Source organism: Protopterus annectens, chromosome 10.part0, assembly GCF_019279795.1.
Source record: "Protopterus annectens isolate FY-2018-M chromosome 10.part0, PAN1.0, whole genome shotgun sequence".
NCBI classification, from domain to species: domain Eukaryota; kingdom Metazoa; phylum Chordata; order Ceratodontiformes; family Protopteridae; genus Protopterus; species Protopterus annectens.
Window position 1 is genome coordinate 672410483 of NC_056744.1, and position 14966 is coordinate 672425448.

General features: G+C 36.6%; 1 protein-coding gene across 3 annotated transcripts in view; it reads right to left on the bottom strand.

Annotated features, from left to right (window-relative positions):
* The window catches only part of FYB2 (FYN binding protein 2), a 1416888-nt gene that overhangs the window by 489625 nt on the left and 912297 nt on the right, over positions 1-14966 (bottom strand). For all 3 annotated transcript variants that reach the window (XM_044085512.1, XM_044085511.1, XM_044085513.1), the window contains exon 11: positions 11236-11279. In XM_044085512.1, the coding sequence (XP_043941447.1) occupies positions 11236-11279 (44 nt within the window). The remainder of the gene's footprint in view (positions 1-11235; positions 11280-14966) is intronic.

Genomic DNA, 14966 nt, shown 5'->3' on the forward strand with positions numbered 1-14966 from the left:
AACTATAGAGCCAAGTTGTACTTGAATATGGACTAGAATGAGCTCTATTTTACATGGATGGGGCATCTGTTCCAGAGCAGTGATATCCTCTGTGAGACATACTTGTCCCTCTAAATTCTTCTGATGATGTTGTGGAAGGGTTTTAGATCCCTGAGTGTGATAGAGTGCAAGTCAGTCCATCAATATTGGGTTGGAAGATCCCTTGTATTCAAACACAGGTCACCTTTTACCAGTTTGCAGGTTAATGAGTGTGGTGACAGGGCTCTGTGGTAGTCCACATAGGGCATATTCTTTATGCCTTGTAACCTTTAAGTAAGAATCTCTGTGGGCATTCCAGTTGCATGTGTCTGGACAGATACATGCTAAAGGAGGCATTATACTAGACTGGTTTAATAAGGGAGGAGTAAAAGAGAGCAATGACATCTCTAGATCAAGTCACAAATCCTTTGTTTATATGTTGTGCAGTACAGAAGGACTTTCTTCTCTAACTTTTGACCAACATGTTTCTATTGTCGTGTCACTGTCCACATAAGTTCCCAAATCCTAAACGTCTGGGACAGTCCTTAGGGAATGATTGTCAGTGTGGTAGTTTCCTTGAGTAGATGACTTACCGCATAATACAATAATACATTTTTTTTGGCATTTAGTTTCAGTCCATGATTTTAGTACCAGTTAATTTATTCGGGACAAACTTTAGTGCAAGATGGCCAAGTGAATTGGGGATTCAGCGACTGCTACTAGCTTGCAGTCATCTACTGGGTGTCTCAGAAGGCAGGATTTCACTATTTTGCGACCACTTATCTTTTCTTGCTTTTATCCTTGACAAAACTTAGTGCATTTGTTCTTTTGTATTGCTAGCCATTCAATGATAAACTACTTCTACTCCAGCTTCAATATATTCCAAACTTACTATTGGTAAAGTCTTTGGTGTTATTTTTTTTTTGTATTTTCTTATGTCTTGTTTGTCATGCTTTGCAGGCAGACTGAATGTTTTGATTACATGACATTCATTTGTATATTGGGCAGTGACAAAGCATGGGTCTGGCAAGGAAGACTGAACCCTAGGTCTGCATCCCAATATTTCTGAGGGAATCTGGAAAGGTATTACTGGGATGAGGTCACTTACTACCAGTGTTATGTCAGGTTTTTGGTGAAGTCATCCACAGATCCAGTTTTGGGACAATGACATTGGTAACATCCCTAAACAGAGACACATTTTTTGCATTTTGAGAGACATAGTTAGGTTACAATTAATCCCTGGTCTGCTGTTTGTTGGCTCTGCTATTATTCCAAGATGTACTCTGGCAACAGCCATTAACTCTACAGCTTTAGACACAGCTAACCAGTTCTTAAGACACAGAGTGGCTCAGGTCGCTCCTAAGCTAGGCTTTGGGTTTAATGAAAATGCAGAATTTGCTGAAAAGGATCCCATATGATTTCTGTATGATGGTGTGCACCTCTCACATGTGTCTTATTTACTTAACCTCAATTTATCTCTTCCCCTAAAGAAACTGTTAACACCATAATTCCTTAGTATATCTAGTATTTGCAAATACATATACACATACAAATGTATCTGTACCTGTCTACATATCTATATTATATTATATAGAGACAGATGCAGTTGTTTACATATATTAAACAAATAATTTGAAGTGATCTTACCTCTAGCAGTGTGCAGGAAGAAAACACTGCTTATTTGGCAGCCTGGTGAAAGGCCACTTAGTGGCCTTACCCTCTTTTATGCTACATCCCTTGTCTAGGTCACTCAAAGGTCAAAGCAAAGAACTGCATACTGTCTGCAATGCTGAACATGGCCATTTGCCAGTTTTCTGAGGTGGCCTGGTAAGAATGCTACTAGGTTTCAAGTGGGTATGCTGGACCAGCAGATCATTGTGTCATGCTATCCAATCAATAGGCCTTAATTTTAACTAGGTTTATATAATGCTTCTGAGTTATGTGGTTTACTAGTTTATAATGTTGAGTTTATTAATGGTGAAGTGATTCATGAAAATAACAAACTGGTTGCAACATGCATTATTATGTTTTGGTGTTTTGTGGGAGCAAAAGAGACTGAGGGAACAATTTACAACTGTAGCCACAGTGGCACAGTGGAAAGTGTTGTTGCCTCACACCATGAGGTTTCCTGGTTTGATTCTCAGGGTGTCTTCTGTGCAGAGTCTGCATGTTCTCCCTGTGTTCTCATGGGTTTCCTCCCACATTCCAAAGACATGCAGTAGGTGGATGGGACACTCTAATTGGCCATAGGTGTATGGGACACTCTAATTGGCCATATGTGTGAGTGTGTGCCTGACTGTGTGGTGTGGAAGAACTATCGTGGTAGGGCTAGCCACCAGCATGGCTGTCACTGCTGAAGTGACACTCTGAACCCATGTGCAAAAATGGGAAAAAATGGGTTGATGGATGGATGGATGGATATATAGATCTGTTTTCCTCAATAGTTACTGTGTCTTGAGACTAAAACAGGACTACTCACATTCAAATTCGCAATCGATTTCTGATCTTCCTGACTTCAGGAATCCTTGCAGTTCATAACCATTACAGAATGCACTGTCTCTATCTCTCTGCAGCTGAAGTGGTTGCATAAATTCGTCATCCTGTAATTTTAGTTATAACAGAAATATCTTGCACAAGCATCTGTAGCTTCTATACAGTTACTTTCACATGAACTACACAGTGTCTTGGTTCAGCTGTTTTATGAACAGCTTCGGCTTCAAGCTGTGACTTTACATGGCTTTGGCATTCATTCCGTCTCCAACCTTTAAGTCAAGTAGTGTTCAGCAGCTCTGTCACAGATGTAATTGTATCACTTCTGGTTGCTTCCTGAATTTCCTTTACTCTGTATTAACTTTCAGGCATCATCAATGTAACTGAAGTACATAAGATTATCAGTTTTTCAGTCTTCTGTCCATCATCAGTTGAGCTGCTAGAAGAATTAAGCATTCCTATATTCTCAAACTTTAAGATAACAATCCTCACAAGCTTTTGCTCCAGCTCTCTTATAACATTTGTCAATGTTTGAATAGTGTTAAAAATTACAAGAGTATGACTATCTGCCTGCAACAGAGAATACATAAATGGGTAAACATTGCTTCTGGACTGGTGTTAAGAGAAGCTTGTAGGTCAAGTGGGAGGACTGATTGTTACATTCTAGGGATTGGCTCATGACAAAATAAGTATAATGGACAGACAGACGCTGAAGACTGTAAGACTGTGCACAGTTGTTGTGTCTTTCGCCACACCGGAACTCCGGTCCACTAATGACTGGCAGTAGATTTTTACGTGCCGAATTGCTGGCCCTGACGCACAACCTTCAACGAAGGCACGCCCATTCATGCATGTCTCCACACAGAAGGCGCTCTAGCTGGGAATCGAACAAGAAAACATGTTACTGTAAGGCGACAATGCTACTGCAGCACCACCACCGCAGTATACAAGACTGTGCACAGTCCTGCAGAAAAAAAAAATAGTTTTCAGAATTCCTCTTCCTGACTCAGATCATCCCTGTATACAAGAAGCAGTTAAGGTGAATCTTCTAATACTTCCTGAAGTGTAATTTGAGGCTATGCAAACCTCTAAAGGTTCACTCTCACCAACAATGCTGTTTACCCACACGAGAGTGACAAGAGTAGGCTACTACATGAACAGACGGATTCTCCAATGCTTTTCAGCTCTCCCACCACATTTTCTCCCCGGTTCTGAAATCCTTAACACCAACTTTTTCTTTTTTATTAAACTTTGCCCTAGCGCATAGCAGCTCTCTCGTTTTTCCCTACTTATTATAATTGGTATAATATTCGATTTTTTATAATGTGGTATTCTAAGGGTTAGTAATATTCCCTCCAGCAAATGTTTCAGCATACCGTGGTAACATAACCTTGGTACTAAGCAAGCAATAATGCCAGACAGAGTGTCTGTTAATGTGTAATTAACACCTGTCCAAGGGTGTTATGAGGTCTGATGCCACAGGCGGGGGGGCCTTCTACACCCCAGGAAGGACATTACTTACACATTAACACACATCCTGGGGGGGAATTATTTCGCTTAGAGAATGGGCTCTCTGTAAAATTGTTGCATTTTACTTATTTATATATATTTTTTATTACTATATTTTATTAGTATATTTTTGATGCAAAACAATTCTTCAGCCTAATGTTTCAAACTTACTATATTATATGTTAATGGTGTTGGAGGAAGCATTTTACATCCAAAATACAACATTTAAAAAAAGTATTTAACTTTATTTATAGGTCCCTTACTCCTAAATCATTTGGATGGCGGTCATTGGAGACTGAAGTTACTACATAAAAACATACATTTGACCTTCAGACTTATTTCCTTCAGAAAATTCATGCTAACATAAATCCTTTACTTAAGCAACTTTGTGATTTTATAAGAGCAATAATTACAATCTGTTGATATTTTAGAGCCTTTGTTCCCCCTTTATTTTAGGTTTTATCCAGATGTCTTCAGCTGAAGGGTGCAGAGGTGTGCAGACCTCTGTACTGCTGCTGCTGCTAGTAGTCATCACACACACACACACACACACACACACACACACACACACACACACACACACACACACACACACACACACACACACACACACACACACACACCTGCTTCAGAAAAATACATGCCAACAAAAACCCTGTTATTCCAGCAACTTTCTAAGTTATTAGAACAATATTTAAAATCCATCCCTATTTTTTACCCATTTGTTTCCTCATTATTTGTGGCTCTGTCCAGATTTCTTGTGCCGAGAGGTACGCAAAGCTCTTCTGTGATGCTGCCAGGGATGGTTTGATTGCTCTCACTCTCACACACAAACACACTTTCATGCATGCATTCACTCACTCACACAGACAGCAACATAAACACACACACACACACACACACACACACACTTTTTTTCTGATTCATTTATTTTATCTCTCTCTCACTTTCACACACATACCCGCTTTTTATTTCCCACTTGCTAAACAGCAGAAGTGGGGATTAGAGAGTGCAAAATAGTAGTTCAACCAATCTCTCTCTCACACTCATACACTCACAACATACAAACACACACATTTTTTTTTATTTTACTTTATTATTTTTTTTTACATTTTACACTGACTAAACAGCAGTAGCACTGCTTAGCGAACGTAAAATAATAGCAGCCATTACTTTTTTTCTGCCTGAGCTCCACAGCGGCTTGATATGCTGCCGTGAAGAGGCGGACTCATTGTTCAGCAGGCATTACTTATACAGTAATACCCTGCTGGAAAATGCTTGTTCTCCAATCATGGTACTGATGTACGGTAAACTTATTCTCAAAACCTGTTTACTTGCTGACCCACACCTGCTACTATGGAAATTTTTTGTTTTTCATTTCTAAAGGTATGTAGAACAATGAGTAGTTGTGCTTACGATGAACGTGGACTCTGAGAACACATGGCCTTTTTTGGGAGTCAGTTTAAATGTACTACGGTCAATAAAAACCATTACAAATCATTCTGCAGAGTGGACAAAGTGGTCTTTACAGCTACAGTGCAATCTTGTATATCTGAGCCTGGATGGAGATAATGGAAAATGTGTGTCACAGCAACTAATGTGTGACTGGGCAAGGAGGGAAGGAATACATAATCTGACTTTCCTAGAGTAGGATACCACATCTGAGGAATTAACCCTTTCTAATTATGGCAAACAAGTTAATTCCTGAGGTCCCATGAAACAAATGGACCTTCGCTATGTGGACCTACTCATAAGTTTCATTATGTAGAATCATTACTTAGTTCTGTGGTTTGTACAAGGTCACTGCTGAGCATATACATCCTAAATCTTATGGAAGTTCAGCACACGTAGCACTGCAAAAAAACTCAGTAGTGCAATAAAAATTCAGCCACTATGAAGTTCAAGTATGAAAGATTAAAGAGCAAACAAAAAAGGTAACTGTGCAGGCATCCAGTTTTAGCTGCAATTCTTTCAGACATGGTAATTGTTAGATACTGATGAATATATATTATTATTTTTATGAGAAATAACATGAATCTCCCTCTTTGATAATGGATTTTGCATGTTTTTTCCAAACAAGTCAGGCTGACACAGGATGAGTTAGTAATGAACCAAAGACATTCTTGAGTACATGACTAAATGTTCCATATGAGTTCTGATGCATCAATGAAGATGGCAACAGGCAAACACAATGCCTGTGAAGACAAATGAGCAAGTAGACAGAAGGCCAAGGTCACAAAGCAGAAAAAAAATTCCTAATTGCAAGCAGCAGCTGAAATGTTACTTCACTTGCTTGGCATCAAAAGAAGAATTTAAAAACTCTTGGACATTCCTTTCTTACTATTGTCTAACATGTCTAGTCATCTCTGAATTTTCTTATGTTGCAAACAGTTGTAAATGCATCACAGAGCAGGCCCGGTTTATGCAATATTAGTCAACAGCATTTTTTTTGGTCAAAATCAGGAATGACTGGTATCAGAATTTCCAATATGGCTGCCATACATTTACAGTGTTGATTGTGGTTGACAATAAATTCACATAAACTCTAAAGTAAAATCAGAAGTTATAGGGATAATAAAATATATTCAAAACTCTGGAATAGAAGTGCTGAATGTCAAAGAACATATAGATAAAGACTTGAAAAAGGCATTACTGTTTTTCTCCCCTTTTTTATTACAAAAATGGGTGTGCCCCACTTTGTGACAGAAATAAATAAATTTAAATTGTTTCTCAGTAAAGAACAGCCAGGTTGTAGCAGGTAAACTTGGCTAGTAATGTCTCAGGACATTTAAAAAGTACAATCCCTAAAACCAAAATAAAGTGTTCAGGAGATAAATTACAAACAAGGAAGACTGTTAGACATATGACTCTCGAAGTGAAAAATTCTAAGAAATCAAACAGAGTGAAAGGCAATAAACTGCATTTTAACACAAAATGAACATCACCAAGAAAGGCTAGAAAACAACAACAAAAAAACACAAGATAATGAGAATTAAGCTTAGACTTCAAGGGATCCCAAAACAGGAGGAACGGAAAGATAAAACAACCTTTACATACATTTCATTCAATTAAGCAAGGATTACTATATATATATATATATATATATATATATATATATATAAAGTCTACATACTCCAGTTCACTACTACATATGAAATGCTGTCAAGAACAGTTAGATCACATACGTCCAGTTAGTTGCTTCAAAGAGCATCTATGTGAACTTGTTTCTAAAGGGTACGTACAAACCAGTGACACTGAATAAATCTAAACATTGTAGACATGGACAGAACATAGACATGACACAACATATAAGATAATTTAATATACTGCTTAAGAAGAAAAAAAGTATTCACTAATATGATAATATTAATTTAACAAATTAATAATATGCCCATAATCATGGATTGTAAGACTATTTTATGAATCCAGAATACAACTACAGCATGTGGCCGAGTACCTAGATTAGGAACTTAAAGGACTAGCATTTGTTTATTATAATACTACACCTAAAAAGAGTCAAAGTTTGGAAGTATACGACTCTTCTGGAAGATGCAACCAACATGCTTAAACTAATATTGATACACATAAGCATATATACTGGTACAGTACATATTAATAAAAGGTATACATTCAGAACATTGAGTGCTTTGAATATCAAAGCACAAAAGATCGACCTTGAAAAGTCAAATCATATAATGTCAAACAGCCGTAGCACTAGTTGTACAAAAGACAGTAACTAGTACTCAGAAACTGCAGTACAGCAATGATTGGATTTCTGCCCTCAACCTCCCCATACTGTTATCTCAGGGATGATATACAGATATAGATATCTAGATATAACTCTCAGGATGTATGTGAGGGCTTGCATAGTACACATATTATGTATTATTTCAACCTTTCAGCATCTTTTGCACTTTTACATTCAGAAATGTTTTCCTAATAAAACACTTGGCAAATATACAAAAAATGAACTTTATACGTCTATCCGTAGATGTTCTAGCTTCTATATGTACAAATCAAGATGACCGGTACAACAACAAATAGCTGAGTGTGTAATTAAGCAATAGGAGAAAAGTACTTTAGCGGTAGGTGTTAATCGCAGGATAACCTTTTTTAAATCCTGGTGCGGACAATATGCTTCAGCAGATATCTGTGCCTGAGACACTGACAATATGCTTCAGCAGATATCTGTGGTGGAGACACTGACAGTATGCTTCAGCAGATATCTGTGGTGGAGACACTGACAATATGCTTCAGCAGATATCTGTGCTGGAGACACTGACAATATGCTTCAGCAGATATCTGTGCTGGAGACACTGACAATATGCTTCAGCAGATACCTGTGCTGGAGACACTGACAATATGCTTCAGCAGATACCTGTGCTGGAGACACTGACAATATGCTTCAGCAGATATCTGTGCTGGAGACACTGACAATATGCTTCAGCAGATATCTGTGCTGGAGACCCTGATAACCTGATGAAGAAGCAAGAACCAAATGACAAGCAAGGCTAGAGGTACATTATTCAAAGGGTAAGAATATTTTTTTTGCCTTTTTCATCTATAATGCCTGTGTTAAATATATAAAACTTACAGTCCTTTATTTACTTGTACAAAGCTATTGAAAAAGTGTAAGTCAATAAAACAATGGACATTTTGTTTTTTGAGACACGCTAGGTACAACTCATGTTTTTTTGAGAAACATACTGGTTACAATTAATTTTTGTAACATTTTTCTTTTGAATTAATGAATCTAGGAATGATCAGTACAAACATTGATCATATTTAAATACTTTTGAAATGATTAACTTGTGCAATGTGATAACACATTTCGATAAGACATACGAGGCATCTGCAAGCAATGCAATGCCTGAACAACTATTCTAATATTTCTGGTGTTCACAGAGTGGACTGAATTGACAGTTTTTAGACATATGCTTTCTTGAAAGAACATGCATGACTGTTTCTTAACAGGACTAATCTGTTTACAGCTATGATTTCATCCTGAAATTAGTCTGTGCTGCAAAAGAAATGGATTCTGTATTAAGCAAAGACACTATTACATTCTTCAAGGAGTAACAGTTTAGGTGCCTTTGGGCAGGTAGACTAGATTGTGTACTCAAGAAAGTGGGGGTAATGGTATCTGATTACTTGGAATTCTTGCAGCAATTTCTATCAAAAGGTCCTACACTTATTTGCATTACAAAACATCCTCTTCATAATTGTATGATGTTTTTATGCTGACTCACAAGTGCTGTAACTTCTGAGGGGTACTGCATCCTTAAATATATTGAAGACACAATGGGGTCTTGTCCTTAAATTTATTGAAGACACCAAAAGGTGTTGTAAATATTGTAAACATCCTTGTAGCATATCAGATAGTAGCTTGTCTGTTTTGAGCATGAAAACTCATGTGAGCTTTATGAGACAGATTGTGGTATTTCAATAATTTTTATCAAGTTATTTGGGTGAGCATAGCAATTACTGCATTAGAATTCAAGACACTTTGCACACAATGGAAAGCTGTTTATCTGGTCTGTACTGGACAGAAAGGGACTGGTGACTACTGAATGGATTTAGAATACTTGTTCCATCTCCAAGTGAACTTAGTACAGAAATAAATAGGCATCACTGTATCATTATGGAAGTTTCAAATAAACTTTTAGACATGAAAACTACTCTAACAACTCAAATTACCCTTATTTGGCAGTAAGCAAAAGTTAAAGTGCCTGAGGTGTTCACTCTGGTTCCTGTTCAGTAGAAAGTACATTTTAAGGTCAAAAGATGGCCCATGATAATCTAGCTCCACAGCGCTGAGGTTTTAGCCCTTACCATATCTTGTGGCTACAGGCCTACATAATGGAGCAGCCAGCTAGTTTGAGAAGAAAATCAGTGGCTGATACAAGCTCATCCATCTGTTGGGAGGATTGATGTAGATCCTACTGTATAACTGCCATTGAGAAGATAGCATAAGATATGAACTCCCTCCAAGAAAGGCATTTTGTAAAGTAGTGAGCCAAGGGCTAGAGTGCAGCTAACTCTAGACAAGCTGTAAAGGTATGGAGAAGCACAAAACTACTCCAGGGCTCCCCAAAATGGACAGTATAATAACTACACCACAGAAGCCACCTAACACAGAGAGGGACTTGATTATAATACTTAAAGAATCTCCTAACTCACGCAGGAAGATGGTCATATTCTCAGCTCATATCCCACGAACTTTGGATTTTTGGAGCAGGCAGAATAAATGAGCCAATACAAGGAATGGGGGGAAATACAGACTTGATGTGGTCACTAATGGTGGCATTAGAGAAGAGGGTGAGAAAGCAAGTTGTTCATGGCTTTTGAAAGAATATACAGTCTAAATAAATGGAGAACCTAAATGAACTTAACTGATGCAGCAGGTTCCAAACCTAGGTACAGATTTCAATTAAGAAGATTTGGCACAATCACCATATAACCAGAACAGGGAATTCAGAAGGCTGGTATTGTTCTACACTATGCCAAAACATCCCTAGTCAGAAGAGTTTTGGTTAGCCAGGCTGGCTATAAACATATGTATTTGGTGGTAAGATGTTTATATCACACTTCTGTACAATTTCACCTTAAGCTACTAGCAGATGGTAATTGCAATGTATTACTTTCAGAGATGCAACATACATTCATAAATCATATGTAAATGAACAAATGTAAAACTGCAATTTAACCAAGCTTGTTTGAAAATAAAGGCTACAAGCCAATTTTCTCCAAAACTTAAATGTTTTTAAATTTACTTGACAGAATACATCCTTCATTAATTACCACACTGTTGGAAAAATTGCCAGTAATGACAGCATAATACAACATGCAGACATGATAATTATGGGAACCACTGTCCAAGAAATTGTGCTGAACAAAGTAGTAGCTTCTTACCACAGATAATAATAATAAAGATCCAGCAGTTTTTTTATCTCTATTAAAATAAAAACAATAATATAAAAAAGCTTGTGCAGCAGTTTACAATGAAAGCTTAAGACAACAATCATTTGTCAGACTTAACTGGCTATAATTGAAAAGTTACAGCTATTTCCTATATAATTTCTTGAACAAAATGGACTACAAATCAGGAAATGAACAATTTCTGGTATTTAGCATGTAAATTTATATTATTACTAACTGTATGAAATATTTAACTGATGTTAATACATTTATAAAACATGCATTAAATAATATACTTACAGCTATCTGAACTGAACGAAGCAAAATAAGGCATTGTGGTTTCTCTGGAAAGCAAAGTTAACTTTGTTATAAAATACAGTTACTGTGATATTTCAATAATCTTTGAAACTAAATGAGACTGTCAATTTTATGAATGTTAAAATATTTAGTGCACATTTTAATTTCATTGCAATTGCTGGTAAAACGCTATACATTATCCACTATGGAACATTATGTAAATATTTTTAAGGCATACACAATGCATGTGTTTTACAAGACCAATAAAACCTATATATAAGTATACCTAAAATGTGTTAACACAAAAAGCAAAATAAAAAAGAGCAAAGAGGGAAGTGCAATACAGTACAGGGAAAATAAATGTTTTGCATGTGAATTATTATTTCTGGTAACTGTTGGAAAGATCAGGACTCGCACTGGCAAGTCTCATAATGTGGAGAATGACCGGCTGAAAATTCTGCCTTAATTTGTATGACTGTCATTTCTCAAAATATTCCCTTTTCTGAACGTTACTTCAGTGTTGGAGTTGGCACATATATATAAATTTAACATATACATATATGTTTAGGGGGTATGTTGCACTTGCCCCTACAAAAAGGAATTTAAAGGAGAAAAGCAATGTTCAGTATTTGATCTTCTTCTGCATATTCAGCCTTTTTTTTCCTGACATAGTGTGACTTGTCATTTTGAATCTCAACACTGCAAAATAAGGAGACCGTATTTCTGCATAATAAACTTGATTCTACTTCAAAAGCTCAATGATCCAGACTGATGAGTCTCTCAAGCTCAAGAGCATATGCTCGACGTTCTAATAGTCAGACTTTCAGAAGGGCAGCATGGCTGTTTTTGGAGAGGTCACAATACAGAAGGGATGAGATAATTTGCCATTTCCACACTACAGAGCAATCTCTGAGATAGTGACTTGTACCCCTGCATAAAATTGTTTTTTTTTTTCCATTTCAATGTTTCAGAATGTCATGCTCATCTTATCTAGCTTATGAAAATCTATGTTCTAAAACCGTGAACCTTTGAGGCAGAAGCAATAAACTTCAGTGAAACAATGTGCACTGTATTGTTGCATTTGACATAAGAATAGTCCATATTTTTAAATAAGAAAAAATGTTTAGTAACCCTAGTGTTAACCACAACAACAAAATTTATACAACTGAATATTACTTAACAAGAATGTTAAATTAGTATTACTTATAAAGAATCATAAAAAGTGAAACTATGCCCCAGGTTCCTTAAGTAGCCCATAGCCAAACCCACTGCACCTCAGAAGTGTAGCTGGTAAAGCCAACGCCATGGGCCAGTACTAGTAACCAGCATCACAACCCCTCAGGTCTTCAAGTGAACATCAGATTAAAACTTCCTGTAATAATCTGATCTCAGTGGCTTAGTATACTTAGATTTATGAAACGGCACCCAGCAGCTCTTCCATTAAAAAAAAAAACAAACACTAAACACTCCTTCTACGGCACACCAGGTGGTGAGATGCACAGCATGCCCCACCTCCATCTTTCCCCAGACATTCAGATCCCGTTTCTGTGTCCTGCACCCAACACTCACTCAACTTATTTTGTTAAAAAGTATTTTTCCATTGCAGCAAACTGCTTGCTACAAATTGTTACAGGTTATATCCTGTCTGCACAAAGCACTACGGCACTCATGTTTTAGTTTAAAAAAAAAACTTTTCAAACTGTAGCAAACTGCTTGCTAAAAATTTAACAAGCCGTTGCAAGAGTATCTACCCTGCCTGCATAAAATACTACGATTTTCACGTTTTAATAAAAAAAAAAATATATATATATATATATATATATATATATATATATATAGATATATATATATATATATATATATATACACACACACACATATACATGTGTGTGTGTGTGTGTGTGTGTGTGTATATATATCTATGGGCCTACTTTGTTTGACAGAAAACAAATTTCACTGAAACTCATTCCATCGAAGCCCCATTTCACTGAAAATGAATTGCCTGAGCACAATTCATTGAAAGGTGACTTCACTGAAAACTCATTTGACTGAAACTCATTTAGTCTAAACAGGTATATGCCCTGTTCCCAACTGTAGTGCGATCCTGGAGTTAGTATATATAGTAAGGGGGGGGTGTATATATGTATGTATGCATTATATATATATATATATATATATATATATATATATATATATATATATATATATATATATATATAGATAGATATATAGATATATATATATATATATATATATAGATATTTTATTTTATTTTTTTTACATTTGTTGACCGGGCTAGTCCAGCTGGATATATGTCCATTTTCAGTGAAGGCCCGGGGAGAAAAGCTCCACAAACAACAACCACATAGGACAAGACAAAGATATTTACAGTAGAAATTGGTACATTACAAAATTTTATAACATATTACATACCTAGGATTTTATATTCTGTATTCCAGTAGGGAAAAAAAACCTGATGCAAAAATAACCTAGATAGAACAGTAGTTTGAATTAATAATGGAAATTATATCTAAGAGATACTATAGATACTAAGGTCACACAAAAAAAATCAAAAGAAAAACACTAAGCAAAATACAAGGATACAATTATAGTGTTCAGTCTCACAGGAGTCGTGGTCTTATATGAAAACCGTTGGTCATTCAATAGTATATACATATTTACATGAGGAAAAATCCTCAGAATGGTCAAGCACAATATTATCAGCGAGTAAACGCAAGATCATGTTCATAAGAGGCTAGGAATCAAGGGAGTCTAGAAAAGGGGTCTGGTGGTTAGTCTGGGTTATCACAGGGGCATAGCCAGTGTGATTTGAGGTATGGTTTGAGCTTGCTTTTAAATAGGTTAACTGAGGATAGTGAGGTTAGCTGACTTGGGAGGCTGTTCCAGGTTTTACCTACTGTATTAGAGAACAGGGTGTCACCAGCTGAACTATTGGATTTAGATATTTGTACAAGTAGTTTATTAGATGAGCATAAGGTTTTGAGATCGTTATAGGGGATGATTAGGGATGCAAGGTAGGGTGTATTTTGAGGTAGATACAGAATCTTATGGGCTACTATTAGTTGATTGAAAAGTATTAGATTTGGCAACTCTAACCATTTAAGATGATTCAAGTTGACACAGTGATGAGCTCTACAGGAGGACTCAGCTGCAAATCTGGTAATATTGCTGTAGGAGGATGACAATTTACTCAGATTACTTCTGCATATTTTGGTATAGATAGGGGAAGTATAGAGCAGGGTAGAGATAAGGTGGGTGTGAGCTATGGTAACCCTGGCTAGAGGAGTTAGAAAGGTTTGATTCTGTAGAGGGAACCTAGTTCCTTATTTACTGTTTTTATGGTGTTATTAATGTGAGGTTCAAAAGACAAGTTATTATCTATTAGTACTCCGAGTAGTTTGGTGGTTGGCTCAGGAGATATTATAGTTCCATTATTTGAAGTAATAGTAAAGTTAAGTGGGGAGGTTCTGTGAGTGTGGGTGAATAGTAGCATTTTAGTTTTTTTGGGGTTTAAGATAAGACACCTTTGTAGGAGCCAATTTTCGATTGTGCTAAAGGTCTTTTGTGTTAGTGACTGAAGTTCTGATTGGGAAGTAGCAGAGCATATGAGTGTGGAGTCATCAGCGTATTGGATACAGTCAGCTTGTGGAATTACAGAATGGAGGTCGTTTGTAAAGATGGAGAAGAGTAAAGGACCCAATATGGATCCTTGC